An 18,830-nucleotide genomic window follows, 5' to 3' on the forward strand; every position below is an offset into this window, starting at 1 on the left:
ACTCCATGATACTTCTTTTTTTTCTGTGTCAGGGACCTTTGTTGGTTGGGCTGTGGTGTCCAGAGGGTCATCCACCAGATTTTTGTCTTTCCTTAACATTTCTGTGGGTTCATTTTGATGGCTTTTGTAACCAAGCTAAGTCAGAAGAGAAGTAAGTGCATCTTAATGGGAGTATTTCGCTGTTTTTAATTAAAAGTCGTAGTCATAATTTGTAAAACAGGAGTTAATGAAGAGCTGAATGGTGTAGTGTAAGGCAGTCTCTTCTGCAGACTCCCCCTTTCAGGCATTCTCAGCCTGATTTCTGCCTACCCAGTTAATATCACTGACAGCGCTAGACTTGCTTCTGATTTACACCGGGGTGAGTATATAAAAATCTTTGGGGCATTCCTGACACATGTTCAACAAGTAATTCCTGCCTTTTTTAGAACAGTGGACTAACACCTTAGGCTATGAGAGTTTGAGCTTTGGATCCTCTGCTGTTACAGTATCAAAATTTGTTTTATCCCTGGCCTGTTTGCTTGAATTGTAGGGCTTATTCTGATGGTGATTAACTTCCATGTGTTCACATAATCAGACACGTGTGAACTAATAAAATTCTAAGTGTGATACTACATTGCTGGGGGCAACAAAAGCTCAACATGACATGATATAAAGACATGAATAGTCAAATCAGAATACAAAGCAAAAAACTGTTAATATTATTCTACTCCACTTCCAGGCTTTTGATAAAGACACTGTCTGACTGTCTTGTATCAGACAATTTAATTCATAGGCATACATGAAATGAACCTACAGGATTGCACCCTAAAAGATTAAAATGAAAATATTTTAGGAATATTTCAGTTTTTAAAATCTTTGCAGTGTTCTTTGAACTGATTTGTTTCCAAGGGAACAACAATCTGCAAAGCTTTAAATCTCTTTAATATTAGCATATCACAGGTAAGGAACCCACGTTCCCTGGCAGTGTTCATCTTTTTGTTTGTTTGTTTGTTTGTTGGAAGTCTTACATTCATTTTTCATTTTTTCCTCATCTTTCACAGTTTCATGTAATTTAATTTCCCTGTAGTATTAAAGGAACTCTTGACAAAGGTAGTACATGTCACACCTGTCTAAGCATTATTGATATAGCAATAGAAAATAAGAAATGTTTGAGGGTTTTATTTTGGAACAGAAGGTAAGTCACAGGCTGTGCCATGTTAAAATACCGTTTCCTCAGGTGCCATCCTGGCTGGAACAAGTTTGTTACTGAAAAAACTAAACAGAATTGAAACAAGGTTTAATTCTGTTTAGTTTTTTTAGTAGCCTTAATCCAGTCCGAGGGGGAAAAACAAGAGAATAAAAGATTCATGGGAATTTTTACTTGGCTGGCAAAACAAATCCACATGGGAAAAAAAATCTCACTAAGAATTTAAAGCCCAGCTCTCCGAAGCTTTTCTGGGTGGCATAAAAGTATCTAGGTATTGTGCTCTGCTAACCTGGAAAACACAGCCTGACCTCTGTGGGAGCTCTACATAAATTCCTGTTGGTGGTACAGGGGATCTTTTTGTGGTAAATGAACAACCCAGGTACGGTACTTGGGAATGTTTTATTGGGAGTGTGGAGAAGTAAACTCAGCAGGCTGTATGTGTAACATACACTGCAGTATTACCAACCCTTCACCTCAGTGGCAATGGTTTGGGGATTTCGGTATGAACAATTATTGCAGAATTTCTTGAATGAAACACAGGCATTTTTTATGAAGTGCTGAACACCCATTATTGAAAAATCATATCCTTCATGAGACATGCTTTTTATCACAGACAAACTCACTGTTTGTAAAATCTAGATGATGGGCCTGAATTAAAATGAAAATTAACTTTTATTGTGTGCTTTGTCACACTGTATTTTACAGTGGTATTTGTTGAGGTAGACAATGGTAAATGAATGAGGAGGGTTCATTAGGGTTTTACTTTCTGGATTTCAGTAACTGTGGTCTTACAGAAACAAAATGTTTAAATTATTAGAGTTTTAGCAGAACAAGTTCGTTTTGGAGTCAGCTTCATTGACTTCAGTAGCACTGATCTCAGTAGAGTTTGGTTTGATTTACCAAATGTATTATTATTTTTTGAGCAAGTTAATAAGAAATGCATGTTAAAGATGCTTCTTTTACAGTTAGAGGGGGAAGAAGAACTCCAAATATGAATTTTAACTTCTCTGATCATTGGAAGGACTTTTCCTGGATTTGGTAGTTAATTAGACATTAACTGGAAATGCTGCTTATTTAGATAGGTTAGTTACAGTTGTAGGTTGGAAGGGAAAATGTTTCTCTGTTGGCTGTCTTTATTAGTCTGAAATATTTAGCAATGTCGCATAGGGGAAAATATAGATGTGTCATGCCCAGTTCTTATCTATTGCACTGAACTTTTGAGGACTGTTTAAGAGTATGTTCATCAAGATTGTTAGATGTATGCTTAAGATCTCAGAAGAAAAAGGGCCAACTTACATGGTAATTTTGGCAGTGCTTTAGTTTGAAATGAGTGAAATAAGAAAGCTCTCATTATCAAATCAGTAATAACTCAGCTCCCTAATAGTAAGAACAGATATTAGAAAGGGATACCAGTTTGTTACTGACTTCACAAGTTTTACTGTATGTTAGCTGTGCTGTAAGGAAAAAAAACATATTTTCCTAGTAAAGTAGCAGCTAATATACATTAAAAATAAAATATTTTTTTTAACTCTAAATAGAATGCCTGATTAAAGAAGGTGTAGTAACCATACTGAAATTTGGGGTGCATTAAGCAATTAAAATATCATACAGTTTTTGTTGTAGTGGCATTGCCATGTTCATAGTTCATAGGTGAGCCAAAACGAGCAAAAAATGTTCCTTCCTTTCCTTGCTCTGTTATCAGAAAAAAAGCTCTTCTAAAAGTACTTCATTACTGAAACAAAAAAGATAACTAGGCAGAATGGCAAAGCAATTAGCTTATTGATAATATTTAAGCAGTGTTCTTTTTGCTGATTATATTATTTTGAAGTTTCCCACCTGTTGAACTCAATAGAAATTACTTCTTGAAATCTCTGAAGTTTAGAAAAGCCGCTTTCCCGTAAATTCATTACCAGGCAGTGGGGAGGATTGTGTATGTGTGGAGGGCTGGGGAGATTCATGCATGTAATTCTGTAAAACAAAATCAATAAAGCTGATGACAGATTAAGTTGCTAAATTTTGTAAAACTAGACTACTGTTTGGGTCATCAGCACAGCACTATTGGATTTTCTATGGTTTAATGCTGAAAAACAGGATTATTGATTTTAGGATTTTCAGCGTATCCCCTCTGGGAGTTCTTAAGCAGTCTTTATAATTCTTCACACTTAAGTTGACAACTACAGTGACATAACTGTGTCCTCGCCTTAGTAATCGTTTTCTAATCATATTGGAAAAGGCTGGAAATGGTTTATAACATGATTATTCCAGACAAGCAGGGGAACAGGAGGGTTGTCAGGATGTCGCTTCTTTGTCTGGTGGTCATTGCTACCTGACTGCCATGTTCCCTTGGAATTAACTTACAGTCACAGATTAAGACCTTTGACTGTCATAAATCTGCTTCCCAATATGTTTGACTGGCAGGGGAGTTCACAAGCCGTCCCAATATAAATAGGATTTTAGCACATCAGGTGCTGCTCCGAAGTAAAACGGGCTGTTTTGCAGTCGACTTTGTTGGTGTATATTCATTGCTCCTCTCTCGATCCATGTGTATGCATGCCTGCGTGTGTATGCATGTGTGTGTGTACGTAAAGTAGAAGCTGAGATAGGCTAACAAAATGAACTACTGTATGCAAGAGATATATGAAGTGCACCCAGCTGCTGGTAGCAATTGCTACATGCAGTCCACTGATTATTGCACATATATCGAAGATAATCAGGGTTACAGCAGTTGTGATGCTCAGGTCCTGCACAGTAACAACATATATATGGAACAGGCCTGGGCGGTGAATCAGCCTTATACCTGTAGTTACCCTGGAAACGTGTTTAAAAGCGAGTACTCTGACATGGACATGGCCCTGAATCAGTACAACCAACCTGAATTTTTCACAGAAGAAAAACCTACTTTTTCTCAAGTGCAGTCGCCATCGTACTCTCAGAAGAAAGGTAGGGGCATTTTATTTAAATAACAAAAAAAAAATAATCTCTGCTTTTGTTTTTGTTTTGCTTTAAACTTACAGCCGCATCAGTTGGCTCAGATGCATCTTTGAATGTGAAGGCTGCCTGTTCAAAATTGAAAGCAGCAGTAACATAGGTTGCTAGGTGATTGTAAGGTTTTCGGTGAGCGATGAGGATTTCCAAGCACTTTTTCTTAATCTGTAAGAGACATTTGCAAGTATATTGCGTTTTTTTCTGCTTTCCTGGGCTATTAAGTTCCTTTGCTATTCACCAGTGAGCCCGATAAGAAAGTTTCTCTCCTGAAATGTCGTCATTATATATTCTGCATCTTAAAGCTGTGTTTCTGGTTACATACAAACTGTGTAAGTCCGTGTGTTCAGTAAATGTGAACTCTATTTGCTCAGCAACTCAGGCAAAAAAATTTGAAAATAGGACTGTAAATATGTATGGGAAAATGATTGTGTTTGAGTTACTGTCTTCTAAGTGAAAACCACGAGTTTCTGATTGTGCAGAGCAAAAAAGACTGAAAATTCAAGAATATATCTATGCAAGAAAGATGACTTTGCATCCAAAAGATTGATCTAATCAATATGTTTGTGAGTCGAGTGCAATGTCTTCTCTCTAGGGGTTAAAACATTGCCAGTTTTCAGAATGTAATCTTTTGCTTTCAAGTAAGCAAAGTAGATTTTAAAAGAGCCCAAAACACTAACAAACACTTGGAAATGTTTTCAGTGTTGTTTCTTTTGAACTCGGTAACCAGACTGTCAGACTGTCGCATACAAAGTGTACATTCTCTGTATTTCTTTAAAATCACATTATTAAAGAAGAAAAATAAACTGTATGTTATACCAAAATAGCATCCTTTTCTGATCAGACCAGATTTTCTGTATGCAGTTTCCCAAAATCCAGATGAATCCAATCTAACTAGTGAAATAAAGAAAACACCATTTACTGCTTTTGAAGTATATTTGTAGTGAAAAGTAGACTGTTTATTTTTATTAACTACATGGCAAAATGAAATATTTTTCTTTGGGCAAAAAATATTCATTAACCCTTGATGCAATAAATTTCTATGATTGATAGAAAAAAAATAATTTTATACATTAAACAGCATCTTGCTTCATAATGAAGAAAATTAATTTTTAAATCCTTCTTGGAAGCTGTAACAATATGATCAAATTGTAGGCTAAATGTGGTTCTGGATAATGTATGTTTTTGTGTTGTCCAACATTTTAAATGATTTTTAAGGCTGTCTCTGTGGTTTTGGGCTTCAATTAATGAATTCATAGCCTTTGCAGAGTTTTCCCATATCTTGTTTTTGGTTAAAGAAAACGTTTACGTCAGGATTAACTTTGAAAAAATAAAGACTTGCTGTTGCAAAGTCACTGAAGGAATACATTTTTCATAATGTTTAAGGTTACAAATAATACTTGGTACACCTAGGTCAGAACTTAAAGTTATTTCAGTACTCAGACACCCGACACCTGCCCTGTGTAAAGTTTTTGAACTTGTTTGTTTGAAAGATTACAGAATTGTTTTTAAAAACGGCTTGTCTGCCCTTATTTTCTACACCTCAGCTTCACTAAGAAATGGCGGTCAATTTCCATGGAAGCCGACTCTCAAGCAGGCTTTTAATTGATCATTCACCGAGACTGAGCAATGTGTTTTGGGATTCTTTAGAGCCTTATTACTGTGATAATCAATAAAAAGTGGCCTCCCTTCTGTCAAACCTTTGCAAATGTTGAGTTTGTTAAGCAGAAGAGATCTAAACTGCGTGGAACATGTGCATCTTCTCTTTTTTTTTTTTAATTTCCATTTTTTAAGCAAGCTATCGTAAAACTAACGAATCTTTTAATCCTGTCGTAAGAACAGAAGGCTTTTCACAGGGCATGTGTGTCTGTATTGATCCAGGATTGATTGGGGGAGTGAGTGAGTTTGTTAGAGAAGCCTTGGTAATAGCCCATTAAAGCAAAATTAAGTCCCTAAACAGGTGTTCATGAGGAGTCTTGATTGTTGCAGTTGGTATTTTTGTTAGTCCCCTGAAATTTGTCGTAATCTCAATAATATGCTGTTCAAATCAGATTGTACTTTACAGTAGCACATGGACTCGTTTCCCATCAGAACTTTTAGTTAGTTACTAAATGGTTAAAGTCTTGTTTTCCTTCTGGGAAGAAAAGAAAAATCAACATTTTATATGTTGAAAAGCTTATAACTTGTGAAAGGGTATTTATTTACTTCTCTATTTTTATGTCACTTTGAAAGAATTCAGAAAATAACTTGAAAAACAAAAACCAAAGACCCCAGCAATGTGTCACTAAGGGGGGGAAAAAAAAAAAAGCATTTATAAGGCAGAGCCAGTTATTCTAAATATCAGAAAGCTGCTTCAATTATTACAGTACATTAAAAACTATTATTTCCTGACTGTCTGTCAGAAATTCTGATGAAAGAATTAACTTTTAAAGAAAATAATTGTAGTCCAGAAAATCAAGAGGTGGAGATGTGGGTTTAGCTTTGCATCTACTTGTTGCTCCATTACCTTTTGTGCTCTGCTGTTAAAAGGTGACAGCACAACATTTGTGCAAGAACTTACTGTTTTATTAAGAAAGCCTTTTCGGACCTGATCGTGCTCTAGGAAACAGGCAGCCAGATACACTTTGTTTTCTGCATAATGCTGTGAAATCTGATAAGCAGAACAGAGCTCATCGTCGTGAGAATGAGGTGCTATTCTCAGTTTTGTCCCAGAGAGCTTAAACTGGAATATTTTTTCCCTCGTACAGTGCTGCCAGCCGTGGTGAGCTTGCAGCAGTGCCTGCTGGATGGGTGATGCTCAGGGGGAACCTGTGCCCCCCTGCCCCTGTGCAGAGGCTGAGCAGACGGGCAGAAATGTCCCGGGATCTTCTCACACCATCTATGCTGTGAGGAGTACCCAGTGACAGGGAGGAGATAATGCAGTTGGGAAGGCACAAAAGAAATATGTGGAGAAGTCCAGAAGCTTTAGTCTCCCCACACTTGGTGTCTGCACAGTGTTTTGGACGTTTGGACAACACGGGAGAAATGTCCGCACAGTTAAAACTGGGATGAAAGTTGGCTTTCACTTTCCTTTGCATGGTAATTTCTTGGACAATGTTAATGAAAGATTACCACAGGTGTCTGTGAGGTTAGACTTTAACTTCGGATACTATGGGGCAGGGATCAGTAAGCATAGGCTGCCCCTCAAAACAAGGGTTTGCAGCAGGAAATTCTTAAGTTTAGGCTGTAGCAGAGCCGGCTTCTCATCCCTGCAGCTCATCTCACTTCCCAGATACCAGTGAGAAACCGGTGAGGTTAAGAGCCATTTTGAAGGGCTCTTGGTATGGTGGGAGAATGGGGCTTTGAAAGTTATTATTATTGTTGTTATTTTTGTATTTGTATTTTCCATAATTATTTCTCTTTATATTTTCTCAGGCAATTAACGTGCAGCTGAGAATGCATAGTGTGTGATTGCTAGAGTATGCAACTGAATTAGCCCAAACTGAGTTCTCAGCAGTGTGAGAACGTTAGGGTACTTTCTAAATAGCTGAGAAAAAGTAACATAAACCTTATGCCAAAGTGTCATCTCATCAATGCGGGGAGTGTGTGTGGATATAATCAATTTACAGAAACACTGAGAATTTGTCATCCTGGCCTTTGCAGCAGAGCAGCTCCCAGTATGTTAACGATTATTCAAGGCTAAAAAATATTAATTTTGCTCTTGACCACCCATCTAAGGAAATAGCACTAAGAAAAATTGCATAACCCATTGCATAAATCATTATGCATTTGGAGTTACATTTCTTTCATAAGAAAAAGTCAATGGAAATAATGTGTTTTCATCTCCTTTACTGTAACCTTTCTGCAACCAGATGAAGGATGAGAAAGCAAAGTAAGTTATATTTTGCTTTGCTCAGTGAGGCTTAGATTTCTAAACAAATAACTTTCTTGCTGTACTAAGATATTGTCTCTAAAAACATTTAAATAATTTGGGGAGTGGGGAAATTGCATGATCTGACCCTTAAAGCGATGTCGTTTGTACCTGTAGTCGGTAATGGCTGCAGGTACAGTACTGATTGATGAACTTTAAGTGACAGCACAGTTTGGGCTAAAATGTTTTCAGCACATTCTCTGCAAAAGCACTGTTGTTGATAAGGTTTCTGACTCAGCCTAAGGAACAGAGCTAATGCACTGAAAAGTCATTGAGAGAAAAGGGACTGTAAAATGTTTCAGATTTGGTTTTTGCAGAATCTTTTGCCAAATTTTAGTAATTTCATAAATCAAAGAATGTCAACAAAGATCAAAATTGAGGACATGCAAGCCAGTTAGCTAACAAGAAAAGTGTGAATCTGCTCAGCAACATTCTCGGTGCTTCCAAGCTTGAAGGAGAAATAAGCCATTTTTCTCAGTGGGAGTAATTTAAAGAAAGTGGGAAAGAAGGATCAGTGTATCTGCCCAGCCTTTCAGATCAATGTTGATAATAACACAAATAAGAACTGAGTATGCTTTTTCTCTGTCAGCTCTGTGCTTTCACCAACACTCCATTTAAGCATTTTCTGCACAAGTATGTCCAGGATGATGTATGGCTGGTCCTTGTAATTTTTTATAATTTGTAAAGAGTTCAAGGTGACTATGAAAGCAGTAGAACAGCAGTACAAATTTACATTTCAGTTTTAATACAGTTGAGGATTCTCAAGGTAGTAATTAATTTCATCTTTTTCATTTTCATACTGCAGTGTCTAGTAAGTGAATACCAGCTTACTGATAAGTCCTAACTCCTCATTTTAGTGAGTGGTCTCTAGTCGTGCAAACCATAGCAGATGGGGGAGAGAAAGATTTCAGGGAATATGTTTAATACATGACTCTACCAGTGTACAGTGAAAATTAAAATACTGAATAATGGTCTTAAAATGTAACTGTCCTCCTGCAATAGCAAAAAATGGCATTTTCTGCCTGCAAGCTATAAATCTATGGTGGATTAGGAACAAGATAATAATGAACATTTGGAAGACAGGCATAATTTGTTTGCATTGGTGTTACTCATATCCCTGTTTGGTAGTCAAATACCGTTTGGTTCTACAATTTTTTTAAGGTGTGGATTAATTCCCTAGGTGAATATCACATTATCTGTACAGACCTGGAAATATAAAGTATGTGCAATGATACTTTAACAAAACTGAAATAGGTCTTTACTTTTCTCAAAACATGCTTCTTGTTGTTGTTGTTGTTGTTGTTGTTGTTGTTAATGTGTACCGGGTACAGAGGAAAAAGAAACACTAATTTTTCAGAATTTGTTATAATTGAAATAGAGGAATAGCCACTGAATGTCTCATTTGGGTCTCTCCAACCCGTTACACTGTGCGGGGTCATATATGGTGCTTTAAGGCATCATTCCTGCAAATGGTAATTCAAGAGTGCGTGCATACAGTATTAATGGAGGAGAACCTCAGATGACTGCATAGGTTAGCAGATCTCCTTCTGTCCTTAATGGCTGCTTGGGGCAGACGCATTGTGCATCTTCCTGTTGAAGGGAATTGTTTCCTGCTGTGCCTCTACAAAGCTACAGTTGTGATTTAAATCGCTCTCAAGATTATGTGACATATTCTTCTAGAGAGGGGCAACTGCTCCTGTGGTATGCTTAGCCTTGCCAAGACAGTAGGATTAGGCAGACTGGCAGGTGGAAGTCTGGGGACCATAGGTGTTACTTTGGGCTACAGGGGAAACACCAGACATGACAGATCAGGGTCATTCACTATTATTCTCCACTCAAAACAAAGATTCAAGGTGGGTATTGAGATAAACAATGTCAGTTCATACCTGCCAGATAATTAACTTGGAGGATCATACAGGATGCAACAAATGACAGTCCATGAAGATTCTAAATACAGCAGACAAAGACTTGAAACAACAAGGAACAATATTGGTTGTTTTTGTACAATTCAGTGAGGTTGGTGTTGTTCTTGAACAGTTCCTCTTAGCTATTTATTTTAAAGGTTTTGACCAAGAAATAAAACATAAATTATGATCATTGAAATAGGAACCTACCAATGTTCCCATGAGATTTATCAGACATTCTTTAGTCTTCAGAGAGCTCCAGGGTTACTCTGTCCATGCAGCATCTGCTTTTCCACATAGGCATTTTTATCTTTGCTTCAGTGTTATTGCGCATACATGAAGAAGAAGTACTTGTTGATATGAGAGACAAGTTACTTAGAGTGGCTCAAAGAACGAGACAAGTCTGTTGCTCTTCCCCTTCCTCAAAACATCTAACATGTCTGCTTCCATCTATGGCTTCCCCAAGAATCTCCACTGCACTATTCATTTCTTCCATGCTGGTGCCATGTTTAGAAAAACTGTTGAATTTCTTCCTGCTAATGCTGTTTCTAACCCTGAGAACCAGAAAAAATGTACTGAGTCTGTTTATCTACACGTCTTTCAAATGAAATTGTATTTAATTTATGCAGAGGTCATACAGGATATTTGCAACCACTTAGAATTCACATTAGTGTTTGTAAGAACTAAATGTAAATCCACTTACTGTTTTTGCAGTCTGTCTGAATTATATCTTTTAAAGATACTACTGAAAGTCCAGTCTTCCCAGTCCAGCTGTTTCTGACCCTATTAGCTGTTGGAAGAGGTGTTAAAAATATAGAAAACTATATAATAGAAATAATAGAAAGTAATAGAAAGGATATGTGTATTGCACACTTTTGCTGCCAGTGATTTCTTGGAATAAGATTTTTGTATTCATGTTTCCTGTTGAATCAGTAGAAGGGTTCCAGGTATGTACTTCCCTTGTGACACGGACTCAGTCTGCGGAAGTACTGAAAATAATATTTAGGTAGCTTTAGTAGGTGGCACTTAATGCTTCTGATACAAGAAAATCGGCAATGTGGTTGCACGTAAAGATGCCATTTTTAATTTCTGACTGTGGTGCCTCTAGGAGGTTGTGTGTTATGCCAGATTGGAAACCAGGTTTTATATTGGATAAAGTCACGAAACTCCAGGAAGGAGATGGACAGCAGTGGTCACATGTGTGACCTACTGTATATATTCAAGGAAGTGGTTTGGACTAGTGGTTTCCTGCTCCTTCAGTAGAACAAGTTGTCATTAGATGAGCAGCACTAACCAGCTTGTATAATTAATGAAATATCAAGGTATTTAATTCAGAAGCAATTCTTGAGGAAGCTAACCAGGGATACCGAATTTTTGATGATGTAGTTTATGCTGTGCAAAGAGTGTATTTCATGAATAGCAGTAACCAGCAGTAACAAGAAGCCATTGAGGTTCATGATAAATTTAGGGGAAAATTCTGCATCCCTTTGCTGCCTCTTCTGCCCACTTAGTCAGCTCTGTGTTGTGTATATGTTGCATGTGCAGAGGCAGGTGTGAGCAGAGTGGGGGCAGGATGGAGATAATAGCCTCTGCTAATCCCCCACTGGCATAGTGTCTATTAGGAGTCAGTGATGTAATTAGAGTTGAAACCCTGCTGTCTCTCATCTCTCAATGTCACATGGCCACCAGTCTATCCAAGCATAACTTGTTCATCATGGAGAAGTATAGTCTGAATATAAATTTGGTCTTTTGCTCGCTTGTAGACGGCTTGATACAACATTAAGATCTCAGCTCATTCCCCCACTCCCCTTTCATATGTCAGTAGGAATATCGGCAGACCTGAGATGCCTGTATCCAGGAATGGCTTCTGAGTACTACTGCTTCCTTGTTTTAGAGAAGAGAGATATGTGTTCCTCTATAATTTGAGGTTCTCATAATTATACTCAAACTAGGCCATACAAATACTTTTTGCCTTCTTTACTTTCTCCTGATTTACTCATCAACCTCCATAAAGTTTAAGCATTTTAAGCTCAGTTAACTTTAAGTGTTTTGTGTAATTTGGGCTTTCCTTTCTGGAGAACCTCTGGAAGCATAGCCTTAGGAAGGCACTTGAATTTAAACTAACTGTTACTGAGCTGACTCGCTGGCATGCTAGTTGCAGGAAGATGATGTCCACCCCTCTTGCAGCATCCTTCCAGCCTTCTGCTGCCCTGAATCTTGCTGCTGGTTGCTCTCCAAGTGACTGGTGTCCTGTGTCCCCAAGCTGTCCCAACCCATACTGCTGTGAGAGCTGCATAAAGACAGGAAGCTTCATGTCTGCCCTTATGTGTGTGGTGCTACAGATGGATTCAGCAAGCCAGTGATAAGGGATAGTGTTACAGGCAGCTGCATCCAAAGGGTTCTCCTTCATTGCACTCAAAATTCCGCTCAGACAGCTGGCAGTTGATACAAAATTGGGAAGAGCGGCTGGAACACCAGATGGGTTTGCTGCCATTTGGAGCAACCTAGGCAGGCTAGAAAAATGGGATGAGAAGAATCTCTTGAAGTTCATCAAAAAAAGAAAGGCCAAATTCTGTGTGAGGGAAGGAATAATCAATGCAGCAGTGCAGGGCCAACTGGCAGGAAACTGCTTTGCACTGGAGTACTTGGGGGTTCCTGGTGGGCAGCAAGTTGCATATAGGCAGGCAATGTCCTTGAAGCAGGGGAGGTAAATGGCATCTGGTCTGCTTTAGGAAAATCATCACTGGCAACTTGAGGGATACGATCCTTCCATTCTGTTCAGCTCTAGTGAAACACATTTACAGTGTTGGGTCCAGTTCTGGGCTTCCCCAGTAGAAGAAAGACACAGACATCCCAGAGTAAGCCCAGAAAAGGGCCACAGAGATGATGAACCGGAACATCTCTTCAATGAGGAGTAACTGAGAAAGCTGGGACTCTTCAGCAGAGAAGGCTCAAGGGGTCATATCAGTGTGTGTGAATACCTGATTCCCCATACTGTAGAAGATAGGGCCAGACTCCTCTCAGTTCTCAGTGACAGAACAAGAGGCAGTGAGCACAAACAGAAGTACAGGGAATTCCTCCTAAGAATTAAAATAAATAATATTAAAATATAATTAAAATATAATTTAAAATATAATTTTAAAAATTATTAATTAATTAAAAATATAAAATTAAAATATAATTATTTATCTTATAACTAAAATAAAATAGTATTTTCTTTTCACTGTGAAAGTGACAGAGCAGAGCACTTGCACATATTGCCCAGAAAGGTTGTGGAGTCTCCATCCCTGGAGATGCTCAAAAGCTGTGTAGGCATGGGCCTGGACAGCTGGCTGTAGGTGGCCCTGTGTTGAACAGGGGTATTGGAGCAGTTAACCTCCAGAAGTGACTTCCAACCTCAGCCATTGTGGGATTCTGTGAAATGGTTACTACACTCCACTAATCTTACACAGTTACACATTTAGGTGCACTTTCCTCTCTCCCCTCAAAGGGAATCTGAGATCTCTATGATACATCTTCACAGTCAGATTTTTCAGAAGGTGAAGTTACAAACTGTAACTCCATTACGTATGAGTCATGGAAACATTGATTTTGAAAGGTTTGTATTTTACCCTGTTTAAAAGTTGTCTGTGGTTACAATTACTTTTTGCTTGCCATCAGAATTGTTTTGGTTTTTTGCTCAAATTGAAAATATGTTTGTGTTTTCAAAACAAATGTCATTGTGGGAAAAGACCAAGCATTGCCAATTTTTTTTTTTTTCACAGCAGGGATATTTTCATTGGCTGGATCTGGTAAACCACTTCAGAAGAGAAAATTTCATTCTAACACATACATGTACACACACACTTGAATGTTCACATATTTTACTTTAAATTCAGGCTATGTTAAGTATTCCTGTGGTACTAGCTATATGTTTCTAGTACCTCTGCTTTGAAACAGACCGTCTATCAGTAAATATTTCTTACTACCAAGTACCCTGATCACACTGAAACCTGGGGTCTCATCTGCAGTGTACAAGTATATTGAGGTTTTTTCTGATATATAGAACAGAAATATATTGTATGCCTTCATTGCTATTTTACTATTTCACATCAAATCTTTTGAAGTAATGAGTATTTTCTGATGTAGTATTTCATTCAGGAGAGAGAAATCATGCTCCAACTTTTCCCTCTTGACCAGTAGATACTGAATCAGTCTGAAGAACAGAAGATCTTATAGACTGTATTTAATTAAGCCTGTAACATTTTATTCAGGAAATTAAGTGAGTTCAGAAGTATGGCAGTGGTAGACAAGATCTGCGGTGGATTTTAATACAATCTTTTTATATCAAATGTATCATATAATCCTGTGTGGAGTTTACATGCCACATCCTCTTTTTCTTTGCAGGGTATATACCCAGCTACTTAGACAAGGATGAGCTATGTGTAGTATGCGGGGACAAAGCCACCGGATATCATTATCGCTGCATCACTTGCGAAGGTTGCAAGGTAAATGGTTTGGTGGGAAAGTGGGTATCAGAAATAGCTCTCCAGCTTCTCCATTATACAGACTTCCTGAACTGTGCTGTCAAATCAAATAAAGACAGATTAGAAGCTAATAAGAACATCCAGTACTGATGATAAGCCGTATCTAGCCATGCTGCTGCTCTTCATATGCATGAGGAATGTAGTTGGTTTTTTCTGTGTTTGCTTCTGAAAAGAAAACAAGAAATTTAGATTGTTGTTGTTGCTGTTTAACAGTTAGCTTTTGAATTTCCATTTTTTAATGTTTGTCTAGCCATGTTCTCAGCCAGAGTACATCAGCATGTTCCCAGCTACTCCACTGAAGCTGTTTATGCAATAGCTGAGGTTCTGCTTATGGCTATGAAGAGTCTGTAGTGATTAGCAGTGTTCCAGTGCCTCTCACCATCCCTGTGAAGAATCAAAAATCAAAATCCTTTCCGCATGCTCATACTACAGTAACATCCATCAACTTGGGAAGCATTGACACCCAATTAAAATAGTTTCCAAAAGATTTTGACTTCTTTAACTTAAGCATGTTGAAATGTGCTTTCAGTCCTAAAATGCATCTCCAAGACTACATACAAAATTAAATTTAAAAAGAGATTGCTTTGGGCAAGTAAATAAAAAAATTGAGTAACAGAATCAGGCACATCTTCCGTGATTTTACTGCCATGAATTTGCCTGAATAGCTTGAGATGCTGTAAGAAAGCTATTCTTTCCTGCAGGGAAAAAAAAAAAAAATGTTTTTCTAAACAAATGGGACCACACATGTCTTGGCCTAGTGTCATGAGACTAAGCCACGAAAGTCTCATTCTGTTCATCCACAAAGTCTGGAACATTTGGATCTGAGATTTTGGGTTTGGATTGGCTTTAGAGCTCCTCATCACAGTAGCTATTGTGTTGAAGTAGTTCCTTTAGTTGTACATCATTGCCCTAAGTTACATTTATGAAATGCAGAGAGACTTAAATATCTTATGTATAGCAGATTTGTGGTAATTTTCATAATGGTTTTATACATGTACTTACATACAATGTATGGAAAAAGCACTTATATCTTTAAAAAGAGCTGTGGAGCTGCACAAGGCATTCTTACACATTTACATCCTGAATACCAGATGATAACAATACGTAACACGTATGGATGCAACTTAATTCAGATACAATGGGAAGTAAGCAGCACTGTGGCATTATGGAGTATACTTAGCTCCCAGCTGAACAGCTGTATCTCTTGCCAGCTTTCCTGCTAAGGTTTTTGTTATTTCAACTCAAGTAGTTCTTTTTATGCCTACCAGCTATTTTAGAGACATAGCATACAAATCTGCTTTTTTCTTCACATACAGTTCTTCTGTCTGATGTACAATTTAAAATAATGCTTATGTGCACAAGGAAATGAGATAAGAATTTGCAAAAAGTAATTAATTTCTTGGAGGAGCTGCATACACATTTCAAGTTGTATGATATATCAACGAAGTTATATGTTTTATCAATACACAATATATATAATATCAATTAATTTTCAATTAATTTGATGTTTACTAGTTGCTTCCACTCAAAGTCACTTTAATTTTGTAGCAAGCATAATCAGGTCTGACAGCCAAAGATTTGCTTTGGCAAGTGCTTTCATGAGCAAAGTGTCTTCACACCTGATTTCTGAAGAGTAAATTGTGAGGAACTTAAACATAAATAAATGAACAGTGAGTTCTCACATCACTGAAATGTTTTTCCAGACTTTACCCATTGCATCTACTGCTATATAGGTGTGAAGTAAAGGAGTTTAGGAAGAGTTACTGCCTCCAATACAATGTGCTTTCTTTTATTAATGAGAATAACACTTCTGTGATGAAGTTTTTCAGCAGATAAAGAGAGCAGCTTCCTTAACATGTTCATCTGGAGATGAACAAAGAAGGTTCTATACAAAATTTTTCTGAGAAATGCAAAGAAATGAAAAGGTGAGATGGGCTGTCCCAACAGAGGTGATGGAGACCCTTGGAATCACAAAGCTACATTAAATCCCATGCAAGGTTTGAGAAACAGAAGCTCACTCACTGAGATTCATTAGAGATTTTTCCATCTCTTGCCATAACTATTGATAACCCTGTAACCCTGGTTGTCCACAGCCATCTTAGGTCTTCAGGAAGGGGAGGAGCAGATCCTGTCTCTAAGAATTCATCACAGGGTTGAGAACAGAACCAAAACTGGGTGTTCAGTAGATGAGAGTTTGAGACTTATTCCAAACCCCACATAAGGATATCTTGCCTGTGATTTCTTGGACCCCAGTCTTGCAAAGGCTTACACACAAGCTTTATGCCACTCAGTTTAATTAACATTTCAGGTCTTAACGTAATTAAGGAAGAAAGAGTTGTACTCCTAGCTCAAGCTGAACCTCGTAAGATAAAACTCTAATGAGGACAAGGCTCTTCATTTTCTTCACAGGAGTTAGAAGTACAAGCTGAAATACAGACTTATCTGTACATGTTAATTCAACATTCTCTGTTAAAGGAAATTGCGCACTGCTGTAAGATTTTACTGGGTGTTATTTAACATGATTTAAAAACAGACCTTTTGCCTACTGAAGTGAAGAGACTATTCATTAAACAAAATCCCGGCTGAAGAGACTATTCATAAGGTAAAATCTCACTTGAATTTTGCCATTGTTTTGACTGAGACCAAAGCCATTCTGAGCAGCCTCAGTCAAACAGGACCAGGATGTCAGTGTTTTCTCTGTGTCAAGGTAATCCCGAGCTGCATTGCTGAATGTAGACAATCTCAAATAATGGTGAAACTTGAAATTAAAGTGGAGTCTAAATTTGCTGATTTTCAACCTATCTTGTTCATATGTTGCAGTCTTGGGGAGTTTATCCAGCCCTTGCAAAAGTCAGTGAGAAATGTCATGTTGAAATTAATACCAGGATTTTGCCCATAACGTTCAGAAATAAATTTTATCTGATTTCGTTACCTACAGCGAGGCTTTTTGGGGTGTTTGAGTGAATTCAGTGGGATTGAATTAGTTCAGATAGTCTTAGGATCTGTTTAAATTTGCAATATAGACCTGTATTATGATAAGATAGATTAGATAGATAGATAGATAGATAGATAGATAGATAGATAGATAGATAGATGAATGAATCTCTGGTGGTGATGGGGCTTTTGAAATTCTGTGGTAAATACAAATTAAATCTACTTCTCAGAAATACAAATAATTTATAAATTAGGGAACCAAACTCAAAGATTTTGTAGACTGTATTTGCAAAATCTTTGTCTTGCCCAGATTTGTTTGGTTCATTGCTTGGTTATTTGGCTTTTATGGAAAGAAAAGAGTGGAACTGTTTGTCCTCAGTCCTTTAATAGCACAAACACACCACCATTCTTACTATTTGCAGAAGCTGCTTTTTAATTAAAACTATGTGTGTGCCTTTTAATATCCTTCAAAATGATTACAGAGTTTGAAAAGGGTCTCAAAATAAAATACTTCATATACAAAAAAAAAAATATTAACACAGTAAAACATAAGACTACCAGAAGACAAGTGCACAGTATTTGTGCCTCAAGACAGCATTACTTGCACCTTTGCTTGTCTAAGATAACTATATTGTTTTTAATTTTTAAGGAAAATCCAGAGAAATGCCATACACTATAAAACTGATTTGAGAGCTTTGAGAATTTCAGGGAACGAAGTGTGTTATCTTGCAAACTTAGGTACATGCCTAACAAACCAAGCAGCTCCCAATTTTTAAAAATTGCTCAGTGCTAATACTTTCCAATGTGTTTATTTCTTGCACCTAGGGTTTTTTTAGAAGAACCATTCAGAAGAACCTCCATCCAACCTATTCCTGTAAATATGAAGGAAAATGTGTGATAGACAAAGTAACAAGAAATCAGTGCCAGGAATGTCGCTTCAAAAAATGTATCTTTGTTGGCATGGCAACAGATTGTAAGTATATTTTCCTGGTTTTCTTTTTTTCTTTTTTTTTTTTTTTTTCTTTTTTTTTTTTTTCGGTGTCTGTGTTTGCTTAAAGTATGTTGATTGATGAAGCTTGTTAAAGTAAAGTAGAACTGCCAGCCCTTTTCTGGTTTTATAACTTGTACCAGGGAATTGCACTCATTGCATTAAGCCACTTTCACAGGGCTCTAATTCTTTGTTTATCCTTCATCAGGCAGCACCTTCTCCTGGCCTTACCAAGCTGAGTAACAGTAGGAATGTTCACTCTCTAGAGAGCAGGGAGAGATGCATCTGGATGGACACTTTGCTTGAGATAAAAACATCTTGTTTAGAAAATTCTGGAGGATGTGAAATTGAATGTCATTGTGTGAGTCATCCTGCAGTTGTTTGTTTTATTTTTAGCCCT

At 37.5% G+C, this 18,830-nt stretch overlaps 1 protein-coding gene across 6 annotated transcripts in view; it reads left to right on the forward strand.

Annotated features, from left to right (window-relative positions):
- THRB (thyroid hormone receptor beta) overlaps positions 1-18,830 on the forward strand; it is a 158,259-nt gene that overhangs the window by 123,657 nt on the left and 15,772 nt on the right. For 5 of the 6 annotated variants that reach the window (XM_066194395.1, XM_066194374.1, XM_066194382.1 and 2 more), the window contains 2 exons: positions 14,369-14,469; positions 18,268-18,415. In XM_066194395.1, coding sequence (XP_066050492.1) covers positions 14,369-14,469; positions 18,268-18,415 — 249 coding nt within the window. Of the gene's footprint in view, positions 1-3,798; positions 4,127-14,368; positions 14,470-18,267; positions 18,416-18,830 lie in introns of those variants that run through there. The other variant, XM_066194366.1, reaches the window with a different exon arrangement.

This window comes from Chamaea fasciata, unplaced genomic scaffold (assembly GCF_029207755.1).
Source record: "Chamaea fasciata isolate MVZ Bird 193981 ecotype frontalis unplaced genomic scaffold, bChaFas1.0.hap1 SCAF_1, whole genome shotgun sequence".
NCBI lineage: Eukaryota > Metazoa > Chordata > Aves > Passeriformes > Sylviidae > Chamaea > Chamaea fasciata.